At 39.7% G+C, this 16,041-nt stretch overlaps 1 protein-coding gene across 1 annotated transcript in view; it reads left to right on the forward strand.

Moving 5' to 3' along the window:
* NDNF (neuron derived neurotrophic factor) overlaps positions 1 to 16,041 on the forward strand; it is a 42,478-nt gene that overhangs the window by 23,302 nt on the left and 3,135 nt on the right. Inside the window, exons 2-3 of the mRNA XM_069104884.1 lie at positions 10,760 to 10,948; positions 13,146 to 13,270. Of these exons, the coding sequence (XP_068960985.1) occupies positions 10,761 to 10,948; positions 13,146 to 13,270 (313 nt within the window). The 5' untranslated portion in view covers position 10,760. The remainder of the gene's footprint in view (positions 1 to 10,759; positions 10,949 to 13,145; positions 13,271 to 16,041) is intronic.

The raw sequence follows: 16,041 nt of genomic DNA on the forward strand, positions 1-16,041 counted from the left end.
CCTTCCTTCCTTCCTTCCTTCCTTCCTTCCTTCCTTCCTTCCTTCCTTCTTTCTTCCTTCCTTCCTCCCTCCCTTCCTCCCTTCCTTCTTTCCTTCCTCCCTCCCTCTCCCATTTTCAGTGATGACTTTTCTTGATATTTTTAAATGTTATCTTATTTCATTGGCATTTTTCTTTTTATATCACATTTATTTCCAAATATATTCTTTTTTTCTCTGCCCTTCCCAGTGAGCCATTCATTGTAATTAAGATTGAAAAGGAAAAAAAGAAGAAAAAAATTCAGCTAAAGTAATCAACACACTGACCTTATTGTGTAAGCAATAATACATACCCATAATCTCCCACTTCTTCAATGAATCTAGGGAGCATATTTTCTTAATTCTTTTCCAAGACCAAATTTAATAATTATAACTGTTAAGCATTCTATCTCATTTTAAGATTGTTCTTTCCATTTCCATTGCTATGGACTCAGAGTTGTGGAAGAACCAGCTCAAATGGACTCACAAGAGTCAATTGTTCATTTTTCTTTGTGTACACTTATAGTTTAGAAATCAGCAAATGCTGAAGATCAGGACTTGATTTGTGGACTGTCTAGACTTGAGAAAGTGATGAAAAAACATTAATAATATATATTAACCTTAATGAACACACTTTTCTTCTCAGAGAATCAGTTGTTCAGCATTTAACAGCACGATTGTTACCAGTTTTCTCTCTCTTTATACTTTTCTTTGCATCAGTTCACATAATTCTTCTCATGTTTCTATGCATTGTTACCATTTACCATTTTTTACATGTCAGTAATACCCCTTTGTTACATTCATGTAGCACAACTTATTTTTGCCACTCGTCCAATTCATGGGCATCTGCTTTTTTCCCTTTCTCAATTCTTTGCTACTAAAAAGTACTGCTATGAACCTTTTGGGTAGTATTTCTTTGTCTTTAACCTCCATGAGAGATATGCCTAGCAGTGGGACCTCTAAGCAGAAGGTATGGACCTTTCATCAATTAAAAAAATGATAATTCATCACTGCCCCCCAGAGTGTTGGGACAATTTTTCAACAGTGTATTAGAGTGTCTGGTGCATTACAGCCCTTTCAACATTGATGCCTTCTTTCTTTTGTTATATTTGTCAATTTCCTTGGTGTGAGATGCAACCTCAGAGTTGTTTTGATTTGCATTTTCCTAGTTATTGACAATTCTGAGCATTGTTTTTAGTTGTGAATAGTTTTCATTCCTGCAGAAAATTGTTCATATCCATTGGGAAATGGTTTGGGGACTTATATATGTTACTGTTGATTTTAAATATGTCTTTTATATGAGGCCTGGATTAAAAATATTTGACACAACTATTTCCCTTCGTTTGGTAGTTCCTCTGGTCTGACAATATCCCACACTTTTAATTTACCACCTCTGTGATGAGAGATAGGAAACATAATTCAGGATTCCTGTCAAGCCGTGATAAGTCATTACATTATTAAATTTTTTGAAGTCTTTCACTCTCCTTTGGAAGACTACTTAGCCTCTTAGATCATTGGTGTGGTGAAAGAGCATAGCATCCAGAAAAAGCTCCTGATCTTAAATCGAGACTAGCTTTGCCTCTCAGCTCTAACATGGGAAATATAACACTTATTTGGGAGGCAGCATGGGGGGGAGGGGTAGAGAGCTGGCCTCAAAATGAAGATCTGAAACCAATTCTCAGGGCATTGCCCTGTACATCTGAGGTTGGCAATGTGGGGGAGATTTCTGCTTTCTTTCATGAAATTAGAAAATCTCAGAGTTGATAGGGAGCTCCAGTCCAAACCCGAGCAAGATTTTCCCTTTAATTTGTCTGAAAAGCGGTTCTCCAATCCAGCTTTTGTTTGGAAGCCACCAATGGGCTCTTCCATTGGCCCTACTTAGATTCATACAGTGTTCACTTTGGTCACTTCTGTCATTTCTCATATTTACATCAAAAATGGAAACCAAGGGAAGGAAGTTTCTTCGACTTGAAACCAGGAAAAAATGAGTTCAGATCTTTATTCAGACATTTATTTAGCTATGAGAAAAATCACTTGATTTTCCTCAGTCTTGGCTTTTTAATCTGTAACATGGGATGGAATTTGTGAAATGCTACTTCCAAATCTGTAAAAATAACAATAATACCTACCTCCCAGCATTGTTGTTAGGATCACATGAGATAACATAGGTAATGTGCTTTGTAAATCTTATAGTGCTATATAAATACTACCTAAAGTAAAATAATAGTAATAGCAATAATGGTCGTCATCACTACCACCACCACCACCATCTATAACAACAGCAAACCACAGCAAATGAAACAAACCAAGCCTTCTCAGCCATCAGAAAACTCCCCTATAGATTTAAATTATTCTTAGCCCATAGATTTGAGCTTTCTCACAAGGATTGCTCAGAACATCTTTGAAAATGAGAATGTCCTAGGCTTCTCTTTTGCAAGGAGACATTGCATCAGAGTAGAAAGAGCACAGAACTTGGAGTCAGAGGAACTATGTTTAAATCCCGTCTCTCCTGCTACTAAACTAGCTCTATGACCTTGGGCAAATCATTCATCCTCTAGAGCTCAATTTTCCTCTTTGTAAAATGAATAAAAAAAATCAAACTAGATGGTTTAAGGTTCTGCTCAATCATCTTGCACTGAAGGGGCAAGTCAGAGTGAGTGATTGAATGGAAACTATTCAAGTTTTAATTTTATGGTTTTTTTTTCACTCTAATTCATTTTCCTTTAAGAATAAAACTGGGTAGTAATTTGGGGGAAATGGTAAGCTTAAAAGGAGGGGCGGGGAGAGGTTGGAAATGGGACATTGCAACTGAATTGCTTGGGAAGGTCCCTCATTCTGTGGATTATTGGCACAATCCTAAAGGCTCAAAATGGGCAGGAATATCGTATGTTGGAAGTATTTAGGGAGGCTGGGCATTGTGGTGCACACGGGTAATCTCTGCTGTGGGGGAAGACTGAGGGCAATAGACCACTTTACCTTGGGAGTTCTGAGCTGCAATGGGGCTGCAACTGCCGGGAGGTCTACCGCTAAATCTGACATCACTGTAGTGAGCCACTGGGAGTGGAAGGCCACTAGGTTTGCTAAGGAGAGGGTGAATTGGCCTAGGTTAGAAAAAAATGGAGCAGTCATAGCTTTTGTGCAGATCATTATTGGTATCATGCTGACTAGTTTGGGGATCAATTTAGGAATAGCTATTGAACTGACCGGCAAGATAGAAAGACCCAGCCTTCAATCAATCAATCAGTCAATCAATCAACGAGTAAATGAATGAAAAATAAAATAAATAGAGATACACCATACCTGCATACACACACATATATTTAGGAAGTGACATGTGGTAGATTGCTGTCTTAATAGTGCAGGGGTGGCCCGAGTTCCAATTTGTCGTGCCAATGGAAGCTAACACATTATTTACACAAAGTTCCCAAGCCAAGCACTCCTTGTCTTCCCAAGAGCCTAGTGGAAGGGGGCATACCCTGTTAGCATGTCAGACATGCTATTTTGTTATTCCCTATTTTCCTTTCCACTACAGAAAGGCATGAGAAATTCAGTTTCAAATTTTCATGTTAACAGGAAGTCGTTTGGGAAATTAGATACATGATTAATCAATAAGATTTTTTCAAGTTTGTTTTTAATACAAATCCCAAACGCTCAAAATGAATTCCTTGGAGTTGATAATTTGGAATTATTATTTTTAACTCTAAATCTATGTTATTAAATCTCGAAATTCTAGCAAAGCACTTTACACCCATGGAAGAATTTAAACCTCCTAATAAGCCCACAATATATTATCATTCTAATTTTATTGGCTAGAAAAATTGAGTCTTAGGGAGGCTACGTGAATTTCCTAGAAAACTGAGACTCGGGGAGTTTTAGGGTGTCATAGGTCCAAACCCCAGAGGTAGCATTTAAATCCAGGGATTCTTCTCTCCCAGTCCAGTCCTCAATCCAACAAACTTTATTGTCTTTCATTAGGGTGGGGAGGATTTAGATGGTGAAATTCTTAGGCCTTTCACTAGTGTGAGTAGATGAGTGCCTGAATACACACGTTCCTTTCACAAAGGCAATGATTTCTTTGATCCATTGTTATAGATCAATTGTTAAAGATTTCTTATCAGATGAGGAATGGGGGATTTAAAGAAAAAGAAATGCCCCAGAGCTTTAAAATAGACTTTGAAAAGAGTTAAGTAGTTTTAAGATGCTCCAAGAAAGGAAGAGGACTATATAACCCAGCAATCACTGTGATAGGCAGTCCTTGGAATCAGCCTCAGTGAATTATAGGCAGGCACTCACTGTTCCCTGTAATTAAACATTCAATTTTATTTATTCCAGATGGATTTCCTTCAAGTAAATTCCAATTCCTCTGTGCTACTTTTTTTTTCTCTTCTTGCTCCCCCCCCCCCCCCAGGGACAGGAGTGGGTCATGTCAAGTTAAATCAAGTCAATGAATTAAATGCCTACTATGTGCAAGGCACTGAACATTTTAGCTCCATTTCTAATCCTTCTAAATTGCAAATTGTTGTGCAAGAAACCTGAATTTTTTTCTGAGGAGCAAATCTTTGAGTGCTTATGTAATTAATCTTAATTGTATTTTCACATTTGCCTGTCAAACTTGCCCAGGAAGACCCCGGGCACATAGATTTAGAGCTGGAAAGTACATGAAAGATCACCTAACCCAAAGCCCTCATTTAAGGATGAGGAGACTGAGAACCATGGAGATTAAGTGATTTTCCCAATTACACAGGTAGCAAATAGCAGAAATGAAACCCCTCCCTTTTCCCCATTTTGCAAAATAAAACGCTTGTATGGAACTTGTCACCATTTTTACATATGTTATTTATATATGACATTTTTATGTATAATGTTTATATATGTAGTTTCTGCAAGGAATTAGCGTGGTATTAGTTGGGAGAGGGAAAAAGTTTCTTTTTTTTTTTTTACAAGCTTGCATTGATCTCATTATTCAAAGGATGAAAAAGTCATAATTATTACAGAGGAAAATTTTGCATTAATGTAAATAAATTGAAAATGCCAAGGAAAGTCAGAAAGTTTTACTGACAAAATATGTCCCATGAATCTTTGCTCTGATACACTGGCATTTATTGGAGGTAGCCACACAATATCACTACAATATGAAGCCAGTGGAGGGAAATTCAGAGTAGCTCTTACAGAGGATTTGAAGCAAAAAGAAGCATCCAATTCCTGCTCTCAAGAAGCTTACATTCTACTGGGGATATTCAATCATACACAGTTATAAAGGAGCACAAATAATTTGAAGAAGGAATGAGTGCAATTAACTGGGAGAGGGAGAAGGAGAGAGGATGAGGAAAAGTCTCCAGAAGAAGGTAATATCTGAGCTGTGCTTTGACAGGTGCTGTGGATGTTAAGAAGTGGCAATGAGAAAGCCCAAGACCTGGGAACAGACTGCATGTTGCTGTATGTCTACCATTTGAGGACTGACCTAACTAAGCTCAGAGGTGCTCATTCCCAGGTCAGATGTAGGTTGATAGATTTTTTTGGCCCTTCCAAATCTCTATTTGCAGCAGCACAGGCATATTCCTGTGGATCACGGTTATCATTGATTTCTAACTTGAGGTGATTTTACATGCCTTTGAGTCTAACACTTTCATTTTACAGGTGAGTAAACTGAGGTCTTGGGATATTAAGTAACTTTCTCAAAGTTGCTACTAGCAAATGGCTTAGACAGAGCCTGAATTCAGGTCTTTCTGACCCCACATCCAATGCTTCCTCCACCATAGTACTGTGTCTGTCAGGTACTAGAGGTAGAAGAGGCTATGTCACAGAGTGGATGTGGTCCTAGACTTGCTGTCTAGGTAGACCTGAGTTCAAATCCTACCTCAGACACTTACTCTGGGCAAATCACAACCTCTCTGGGCCTCATTTTCCTCCTCTATCAAATGAAGAATTGAAGTCATTGGCTTCTAGGTGCTCTTTCAATTGTAAATCCATGATCTTAGAATCCTATTGTTATATAGTAATGTAATTCCACTTTTATATTATAAATGAAATCATTTTTCTTTTCTGTTTCTACATACATTTTCATTTTTATCACACACTTGAACATCAAAATTGCATTCCATCATTTCTCATCTCTGTGTCTTTGCCCTGGCTGTACCCCTTTTCTTGGTATGCCCTCCTTAACCTCCTCTCAGATCCTAGCTTCTGTCAAGGTTTAACATAAGCAAGACCTCTGACTTGAGACATTCTCACCATTGTTCCTCCATCCTCTTCCTCTTTGTCCTGGGGAAGTGATTTTCCCAAGGTCACAGAGAGTAGAACTACAATTTGTTGTTTAACTCCAAATTCAGTCCTCTTCTACTATACCACTGTTTCCCTAATCTTGTATATTTTGAAAAAAAATAATTCATTTAAAAAAATTGGATTAGATTTTCTAACAGTAAATTGAAGCAATGGTATATAAAGAGTCAGCCTCAGAGTTAGGAAGACATGATTTCCAATTACAAGTACTCACTGTATGGCCCTAGACAAGTCTTTTACCTCGTGCATTGTATATCTTTTCTGCTCCTTCTTCCATGTAATTCTTTCTTGGTGATGTCTTGCAGCCTTTTCATGCCCACTACATGCAGTTTTTTATTCCCTTTTGGCATTCCCTGTTTAAAAACCTGTTCTTTTGAAGAGCCAGTGTCTCTCATAGCTGTTAAGGAATTGCAGGTATGAAAAGGAAGTGAATCTTCCATTCTGTTTCAAAGATATATTTTTCCTGACTCCATTTTTAGAGTAGAGGTATTGTACCTTGAGTTCCTCTCATTTTGTAGACACCGAGGTCTTGAGTAACCAGCAGAAAACCTGGATTTCTCTAAGTGCTTGATGGAGTCAGTATAACTTTGGCCAAATCCGTTGGTTCCCAAAATGACTGCTGATAGATACAAAGTCGGCATCCTGCTTACCTTCTGCTTCAAGACATTATGCAGTAAGCTATGTCCTGCTGACTTTTCTTCCCCATGACACTGGGAGGTTTGGCTCCTCTTTTCCCCTTTCCCAAATGTCAATGAAACATTAGTGTCATCATTCTTCTGTTTGGTTTATCCTCTTTAAATGGCATTGATGGGCAGGGCAGCAACATAATTCAACACATCCTCCATCTGAGCTCAGTCCAATTCCATGGCAATTTGGTGGAGCACTGGGTAGAGTGCTGGACCTGGAGTCAGGAAGGCTTGGGTTTAAATCTGACTTCAGACATTTACTTGCTTTGTGACCCTGAGCAAATGACTTAACCTTTCTCTGCTTCAGTTTCTTCAACTGTAAAATGGGAATAATCATAGTGCCTACCTTCCAGGTTTGTTGATGATCAAATGAGACTGTACTTATAAGGCACTTAATACAGTGCTTGGCATATAGGTGGATAAATAAATGCTTGTTTCCTTCCTTTCTGCAGGGAGCATTTATGCACCTGGCACTGTGCTAGGCACTAGAGAGATGAGAATGAAATAGCCCTGCCCCGAGGAGTTTGCCTTTTATCAAGGTTGGGGAGGGGGTGGGAGTCGGGAAGGGACAGCACATGCACAAATAAATTAAATAAAAATCATTTCAAAATGTCATGGTGGGGAGGAAAGAACACCTCTGTCTGGGCTGTGGGAGGCATGCTTGTCCTGGTAACAGTTCTACTTATTACATGTGCATTTATGCTGCTCAGTTTATATTCTGACTACCAGGACCTGGTGTCTATTGACTCTTTATTCTTCTAGCATTCTTATATGTTCTATGTACCATTCTATGCCTATAGTATCTTGTCCCTAGTATTTTTCTTCCTGTCTCTGGTGAATACTGTCTTCCAGCCTCAAAGAACAAGGACCCTTATTTCTCTTCCTATATCCTGATATCTGTAGCTGACATGCTTACAACAGCATATTCCTGAAAGAAAGCTGACAAGCTTACTGTAAATACTAGTATGCAAAAGGCCCTTCCCATATCACTTCCTTGGATTTGAGCCAGACTCTGCCTAGGGTCTTTTCATCCCAAGCTTTAACCCACTTGCCTCCTTGGCTGACAAAATGAATCGTGTTGAATGGGTGGGTAAGGAGTGAACTCATTTAAGATGAAGTGAGGTGAGCAATCCCTTTTCACTGTGTGCCAGGAGGAAACTTTTTAAAGATGTCCTTGGGACTCCGTCATCTTCCTTTTGGAAGTTTCATTTTGAGAGAACCTAAATATAATTTCCAAAACGGGGAATGTCATAGATGAGAATGGGTCTTTAACCCAACTGGGGGCTAGGTTAAATTCTTTTCAGAATTTTTCTATCTAAGCAGTTCACTAGAGGCTGTCATTAGATCATAGTGAGAAACACTCATTATTGGACCTCCTTGGAAATTGATCAGGACTTATCAGCTCAACCAGAAATCATATCTGACATAGTTCTGTAATTTCTGCTGGGGTGGGAGGAAGTGGTTGGATTCATCACTGCTGGATTTCCCAGTTTCCCCTTTGCATTCCCAGAAAAAAAGGAGAGGGGAAATAAAAAGGATTAAAAGTGAAATAAACTCGAGTTCCATTTTCCTCTTGACTAAAAAGAAAAGAAACTGAAAACCAGAAAGAGGAAAGGATATACCATTAGAGGGCACTTTTGCAATCCTAGAGACTAAAACTCTACACTTTGCTTTGGGTTTGTTCTTAAGAAGAAATGCTTTAAATGGTTATTTGAAGTGTCTGGTGCTTACATTTCGTATTTGAAGTGCCCAGTGCTTACTCCATAGAGATTGATAGCAGGAAAAATTTTCATTTTGTATTAAAAAATGATTTAATTAACTATGCGGATCTTCTTTCAGAGACAATCAAGGTAAAATTTTATTTTTAATAAAAGATACATTGACAATAATTTGTATTTTAGGAGGAGTGTTTACAGTTTCACAGATATGTTTTGTAAAAATGACAAATCAACCTTTGACCCAATTAATAAGCAAATTATCCAATACTATAGAAGTGAGAAGACAGTAAGTTTTCTCAATAAGGCCATTGTTTTATATTTTAATTGAAATTTGACATCATAAAATGCCTACAACTTTTTGAAGTCATTTGCTAATTTTTACAAAAATTGTACAAAGTTAATTTATTGCATTAATAAAGCTCTTTGAACTACAAAAAAAAAAAAAGAATGGGCACTAGAAAGGAAGAAAATAATTGTATTTTTAGAGACCACCAATTTAGAGGACACTTTGAAATTAGTATAAAATGTTAACTTAGTGAGGCAAAGATCAAAATTGATAATCAGATTAGTTAGGAGAAAGACAGTAATGTGGCAAAGTTCAGTTTCAAGTTGTAGAGGTCATCTGGTCTAGTACCTTAAAGTCTGGACAGCTGAAATGACGCTTTTTTGAAATGGTCACATAGGCAGAAAGTAGCAGGGTTGGAATTTAGAGCAGGTACTCTGACGTCAGATCTAGTGTTCTCTTCATGTCATGGTGGTAACATAGCATCATGGAGGGAACGCTAGAACTTAAGACAGGAGAGACTTGGATTTGACTCAGACCCAGGCACCAATGAGCTACATCGTCATAGACAAATCATTACTCAGAGTCTTGGTTTCCTCAACTATAAAACAGGGTGATTATTAATCTTTGTACTGACTTCATAGAGCTGCTGGCATTTTTTTTCTGGGGGGTGGGGTGGAGGAGCACATGGTCAATTTGAGAATTTAGTTTGCTTTCTTATACATTTTTGTGATTTTTTAAAATGTCTTTTTCAATTGGGATAGCAGAGGAAATGAAAAAGGAGAAAGGGTTTTCATTGAAAAAGTAAAATTTAATTAAAAATAATCATCATAGAGCTCAGATCTTTAAAATTTTATTTTAAAAATCAAATTTTATTTAAAAAATCAAATTGACCCAACTTATCACTTAAATGTACCCCTGGGCATTTAACTCAGTACACTAATCCCTACAGTTTTTTTTTTAATAGCTTCTTTTATCTGGAACAAGAATATACTGTGGTTTCTCTAAGGAATATTCCCCTGTTGGATTAGTGAAGAGCCATTAATTAGAGGAGAGTTCAACTAGGAGTAAGGAAGAACTGGGTTAAAATATTGTCTGAGATGCTTCCTAGCAGTATGACCTTGAACAAGTCACTTAATCAGTGTTTGGTTCAGCTTCCTCATCTGTAAAATTGTGGAGGGAGAGCAATTATTTCTAAAGACCCTTCCAGCTCTAAATCTATGATCCTGTGAGAACTCATTGTAATCAAAGGCAGACTTTATCAATAACTTGGATCAAGTCAGAGGAGACACATTAAATTGGCTGAATACACAAAGCTAGGAAATATGCACAATGCATCCTATGGCCGAGATGAGGGCTCAGAAATGATTTCAAAATTCTTAAATGTTGCATGGTAGACTAATGTCTTCCTCCATGGTTCTGTGGATGTGATTCTGAATCCTATAGGTGGCTGTGTTAACATCAGTGACCTTTAGGGGCTCCGTGTGTATTCATCATCAATGGAAAGGAAATCCAGGAGCTCTGTCCACAGTGGATAGAGTGCTGACCCTGGACTCAGGAAGACTCCTTGATTTCAAATCTGGCCTCAGACACTTTGTAACTGTGTGACCCTGGGCAAGTCACTTAACCCTGCTGGCCTCAGTTTCCTCATCTATGAAATGAGCTGGAGAAGGAAATGGCAGACCACTCCAGTATCTTTGTCAAGAAAACCACAAATGGGGTCATGGAGAGTCAGACATGGCTGAAATGACTGAACAACACTTGCTCCCTCTTTGCAGGATGGTGCTGCTTCCCTGGGGTGCCCTCTGGCTGCTGTTACCCCTTGCTTCCTGGGCCCAGAAGCTCCCGACTCGCGATGAAGAGCTGTTCCAGATGCAGATTCAGGACAAAGCACAGTTTCACGACTCATCGATGTTACCAGATGGAGCTGAGATCAGCAGCTACCTCTTTAGAGACACATCTAAAAGGTATTGCCCCTGTGGTTCTCTCTGTCCTTGTATCTCCATAAAGCACCCACAGAATACTGTTTTTGAGATTTGGTCTAATAATGATAATAACAAATAGCATTTGTGTTTTAAAGTTTGAAAAGCCCCTTTCCTTTGATTCTCGCAACAACCCTGGAGAGAGTTGCTATTAGAATCTTCATTTTACAGATGAGGAAACTGAGGCAGCCAGTGGCCAAGTGACAGAGCTACTAAGTAGCTGAGGCAGGATTTGAACTCAGGTCTTCCTGACTCATGGCCCATTGCTCCATCAGCTGTACTGCCTGGTTGCTATAGGTTTGATGGACGTGTTCTGCTTTTGCTTTCTTTATGTCATTGGAGCTTAGCACAGAGCCTGGCCCACAGGAAGCACTTAATAAAAATGCCTACTCTGCCATCTGCCTGTTTCCCATCCTACCTTTTCCATCTATACCAGCTATATCTATCTATGTGTTTTTCACTATCCATCCAAGCACCCGCCTATTCCTCTATCTGGCTATAATTCAGAGAAATAACTCAGATCTATAATGGACAAATATATGAAGCTATAATTTGTACAATTGGAAAATAACTTTTTTTTTCTTTTGGAGGGGGGAAGGCAGGGTAATTGCGGTTAAGTGACTTGCCCAAGGTCACCCGGCTAGTTTTTTTGTGTTAAGTGTCTGAGGTCAGATTTGAACTCAGGGCCTCCTGACTCCAGGGCTGGTGCTCTATTCGCTGCACCACCTAACCGCCCCAAATAGTGTTATTCTAACAACTTTAATTGAAAGCAGAATTCCATCTAGTTTTCTCTGCTATAGGGAGAAGAGTTTTATATTTTTAAGAGTACCATTGTTATCCTCTCTTATGCATCACTCTGTTGCCTCATAATAGCAGACAAGGTAGGAGCATAGTGTGGAAACTGAGGCACAGAGAAGTTAAGCAATGTGCTCAAAGTCACACAGCTTGTATTTGAGGGGAAATTTGAACATGGCCTTCTCACCTACAAGTTCAACACTGTATTCATTACACCGTACTGTTCTAACTGAGGCTGACTGCCTGTGTGACATGGAACGAAAGTCATACTTCACCTCTGGGGGCTTACGTTCTTCATTTCTAAAATAAAGTTATTGGACTAGATAACTTTTAAGGTCACTTATAGCTCTAAATATCTATATTTTTAGGTTGGAGAGAGGTTGCTATTTGCATTAGTGGAGGGAGTTTCCACACTGAGAAAATCACTCTTTAAAAAAAAATTAAAAACAAAAAATTATTAACATATAATTTAAGTCGATTTTTGTTTTGGGTTGTTTTTGCCTTTTATCTTTTGCCAAGAGCAAACAGTTATTTGAGAAATACATTGTTAGAATAACACTATTTTCCAATCGGGCAGCCATAAAAATTTTCAGTGGCAGCATTTTCTTAGAATACATTCTAGCCTCAACACTTTAATGGAGAAGTAGCAGTCTGACATAATAATAAGGTGACATCTGTAAAGTACTTTAAAGTTAACAAACCTCTTTCCATACCTCTCAATTTCATCCTTTAAACAAACAAAATGGTAGTTTACTCTATTATACCCATATTACAGATAAATCAATGACGCTCAGAGAGTTTGTGATGAGTCCATCATCCTACAGCCCAAAACAGAGGTTGGATTTGAACCCAGATCCAGTGACCTCTCCACTGAACCATGCTGTCTCTGCTGAGTGACACCTTTGATAATGAGTCTTGACCCTGGATGAGCTCTTAACATAGAACAAATTTGCAAATACAAGATGTATTGTCTAAGTCATCAATTATTTAGAAATAGTCGAGCTGCTCACTGTTTTAGCTCCCAGAATTGAGAGTCAACCTGCTGGCAGAAACCAGGCATGTTACTTGTAGGCGGAAGCTGTCAGTCATTCTTGCTGGATCTGTCATTGCTTCCCAGTGGTGATGACCTCCAAAGAAGCAGATTGTAGCCCATACGTCCTAGGAGACTGCTCCATGACCTGTCATAAATTTGCCAGGCTCCACCCAGTACGATGGGGATCTTCTTCACTCTCCTGACGTTGAAGGGATGCCATTCCACTTTCGTTCCATGGCAGAATCTTCCAATGTGTGTGCCTTCCAAGCAGGGATGGTTCCTTTCAATCTATCGGGATACAGCGCCTGTGAAATAGCAGCTCGTTAGTAAATGCTTAACTTACTCTCCTCCCAGGTACTTCTTTGTGGTTGAAGAAGACAACACCCCTCTGTCTGTTACAGTCACCCCGTGTGACGCCCCTTTGGAGTGGAGTCTAAGCCTGCAAGAGCTGCCGGAGGAAGCCAGCGGAGAAAGCTCAGGTGAGGAACAGGAGAGGGACTGCTGCTCTTCCTCCCCTGGATGGGCCTTGAGCCACGAGCACCCCAATAAGAGGAGCACAGAGCACTTGGCTCCCTGATAAAACAGCAGGGACCAGTGCATTAGGCAGATTCTGGTCGGCACTCCAGGGATAGAGAGGGACCTCCTGATCGCTCTTAAAATAAAAAAACAGAAATATATGCACAAGAATATGTGTACATATATGTATATTAACATGCACATGTGAGCATGTACATATGTGTCTGCCAGGGAGTGGCTTGATCACCTTATGGTAGAGCCCCTCGAGCCAATTCGGGTCCCTATTTAAATCCTATACAGTGGCAAAGTGCTTCCCGTCCCTTCTAATGTAGGAGTGTCCTTGACTGCACAGCCCTTGGCTTCTGCATTGCAGGCTCCTGCCTCTTCTGCTTTGGGCATGTCCATATCGTTCCTCTACCTCTAGGTCACTCATGTTTCTGTGAGAATTCACAGCTTCCTGAAGCTATGGGAAGAATGTGTTTTGTCTTCATAATTTCTTACAACACACAGATATTCCATTTTATTTGTATACCACATTTTATTTAGACATTCTCCAATCTAGGAACATCGATGTTATTTCTAATTCTTTGCTAACACAATAAGTGCTGCTATGAATATTTTTGTATATTTGTTATTCAGTCATGTCCAACTCTCTGTGAACCCATTTGGGGCTTTCTTGGCAAAGAGAGTAGTTTTCCATTTTCTTCACTAGCTCATTTTTACAGATGAGGAAACTGAGGCCAATAGGGTTAAATGACTTGCCCACGGTCACACAGTTAAGTGTCTGTGGTCAGATTTGTACTTAGGAAGATGAATCTTTCTGACTCCTGGCCCAGCACTCTATTCACTATACCTGCCCCTATTTTGGTATATGTGGGACCTGTATGACTATCTGCTCTCTTCACAGCATATGCAGTGAAATCTATGGGTCAAAAATTGACATTTCATTCACTTTGTTCACTCCATTCCAAGTGATGTTAGAGAATGTTTGGACCAATTCACAGCTCTAACAGGGTAGTATGATGTCTTGCTTTCTCAAAGAGAGGGACTGTCTTCAATTGGTCATTTTTATTGTCGTCATTGTCAACTAGAAGTACTGCTTCTAACATGTATTAACTGTGTGACTCTTGGTAAATCACTGAATTTCCCATTGTCCCATTAATATATTTTCTGAGAACAAATATTGCAGAACCAATGCCAACCACCATTAGCAGAAGGCATTCCTCCATCTGAGAGTATCCTCTGTAATGAAACCATAGGTACAGTCTCTGTCCTCCATTCCTTTATTCATTCAGTAATCACTGTATTGGTTATATAAATTTATAAATGTGATATAATCTAAAGATTGATACTATCAACTTATAGAACCCAGTTCTCCAGGGTGGACAGTAGGTCTCTACAGGTGATGGAGATTAGATTTCCTTCTCCAACCATGCAACTCTGCAGGATCTGACAGATCTAACAAGGATGAAGGGAAGAGAGAGAGAGAGAGAGAGAGAGAGAGAGAGAGACAGAAAGACAGACAGAGACAGAGAGACAGAGACAGACAGAAGTAGAAAGATAGTGTTTGTGCTTGTGTGTGTGTGTGCCGAGTCTACTACAAATTTATGATGTCTAATCTCAAGTGGGCCCTCACTGCCACAAAGCAACTCTTTCTCTCATACCTAATTGATCCCGCACCCCCACCCCCCAGTGGTTGTTCTAAACCCTCTTGTTTTCTCCAGGTTTCCTATGCTGCCTCTCCTATGCCCCTCAGAGCTAAGGACCACAACCCCCCCTTCCCTGTCAAAATTGATGCCATTGCCCAGGAGGCCCCCTCCCCTGGTCCTCAGGCCCTGTCCCTCCAACATCTTGGGTTACTTCTTCTTAATCCCAAAGCCATCTCCATGGACAAGTGACCCTCTCCAGCATATTGCTCTGTCAGCTCCCTTTCCCTACCATCTTCACCCTCTCTCCCGCCTACAAACACCCATTTTTATTCTGTCCTTAAACAAACCAAACAAAACAAGAAACAACAACAAACAAAGCGGACTTGACCCACCATCCGGGGAAGCTGGTGCTCGGGGAAGCTGTTTCCACTTTCCCTCTTCACAGTCTTTTCTAAACTCTTCATGCCTTGGCCTCTAACCTTCCTGTCTGGCTGAAACTACTCCCTGCAAAATAACCAGGGATCCCTCCGTTAGCAAGCCCCATGGCCTTTTCACAATCCCTCACCTTCTTGACCTCTCCGGAGCATTTGACGCTGTTTGCCATCTTCACCCTCTGGATATCCTCTCTCCTCTGAGTTTTCATGACCTTCTCTCTCCTGGTTCTCCTCCTGTCTGTCTGACATCTTGTCAGTCTTCTTTGCTGGCATATCTTCTGCATCATACCCCCTAACAGAACACTTATCAGACAGCAACATCTGATTGATGTGCAAGTTGGACCGGCTGTCTTCGGAGCTCCATTTGAAATGAGAGATTTTGTGATTTGGATTTTGTCTTCAAGTCTATCTAACCCATAAAAATCTCACGGTCTAAATAACTGCTTAATAAATAGTATTGATATAACAATTTGAGGCTTACAAAGTGCTTTACATCTTTATTTCATCTCATTGTGTGAGGTAGCTATCATTTCTCTCCATTTTACAGATGAGGAAAGTGGGGTTGAGTGAGATCAAGTGATTTTCTAAGGGTGACATAGCGAAGTAAGTGTTGGAAGCAGAATTCAAAGTTAGGTTTTCTTGACTCCAAGT

The sequence above is a fragment of the Petaurus breviceps genome, unplaced genomic scaffold (assembly GCF_028583685.1).
Source record: "Petaurus breviceps papuanus isolate PSGF00001 unplaced genomic scaffold, PetGlider_PUasm1.0 689, whole genome shotgun sequence".
NCBI lineage: Eukaryota > Metazoa > Chordata > Mammalia > Diprotodontia > Petauridae > Petaurus > Petaurus breviceps.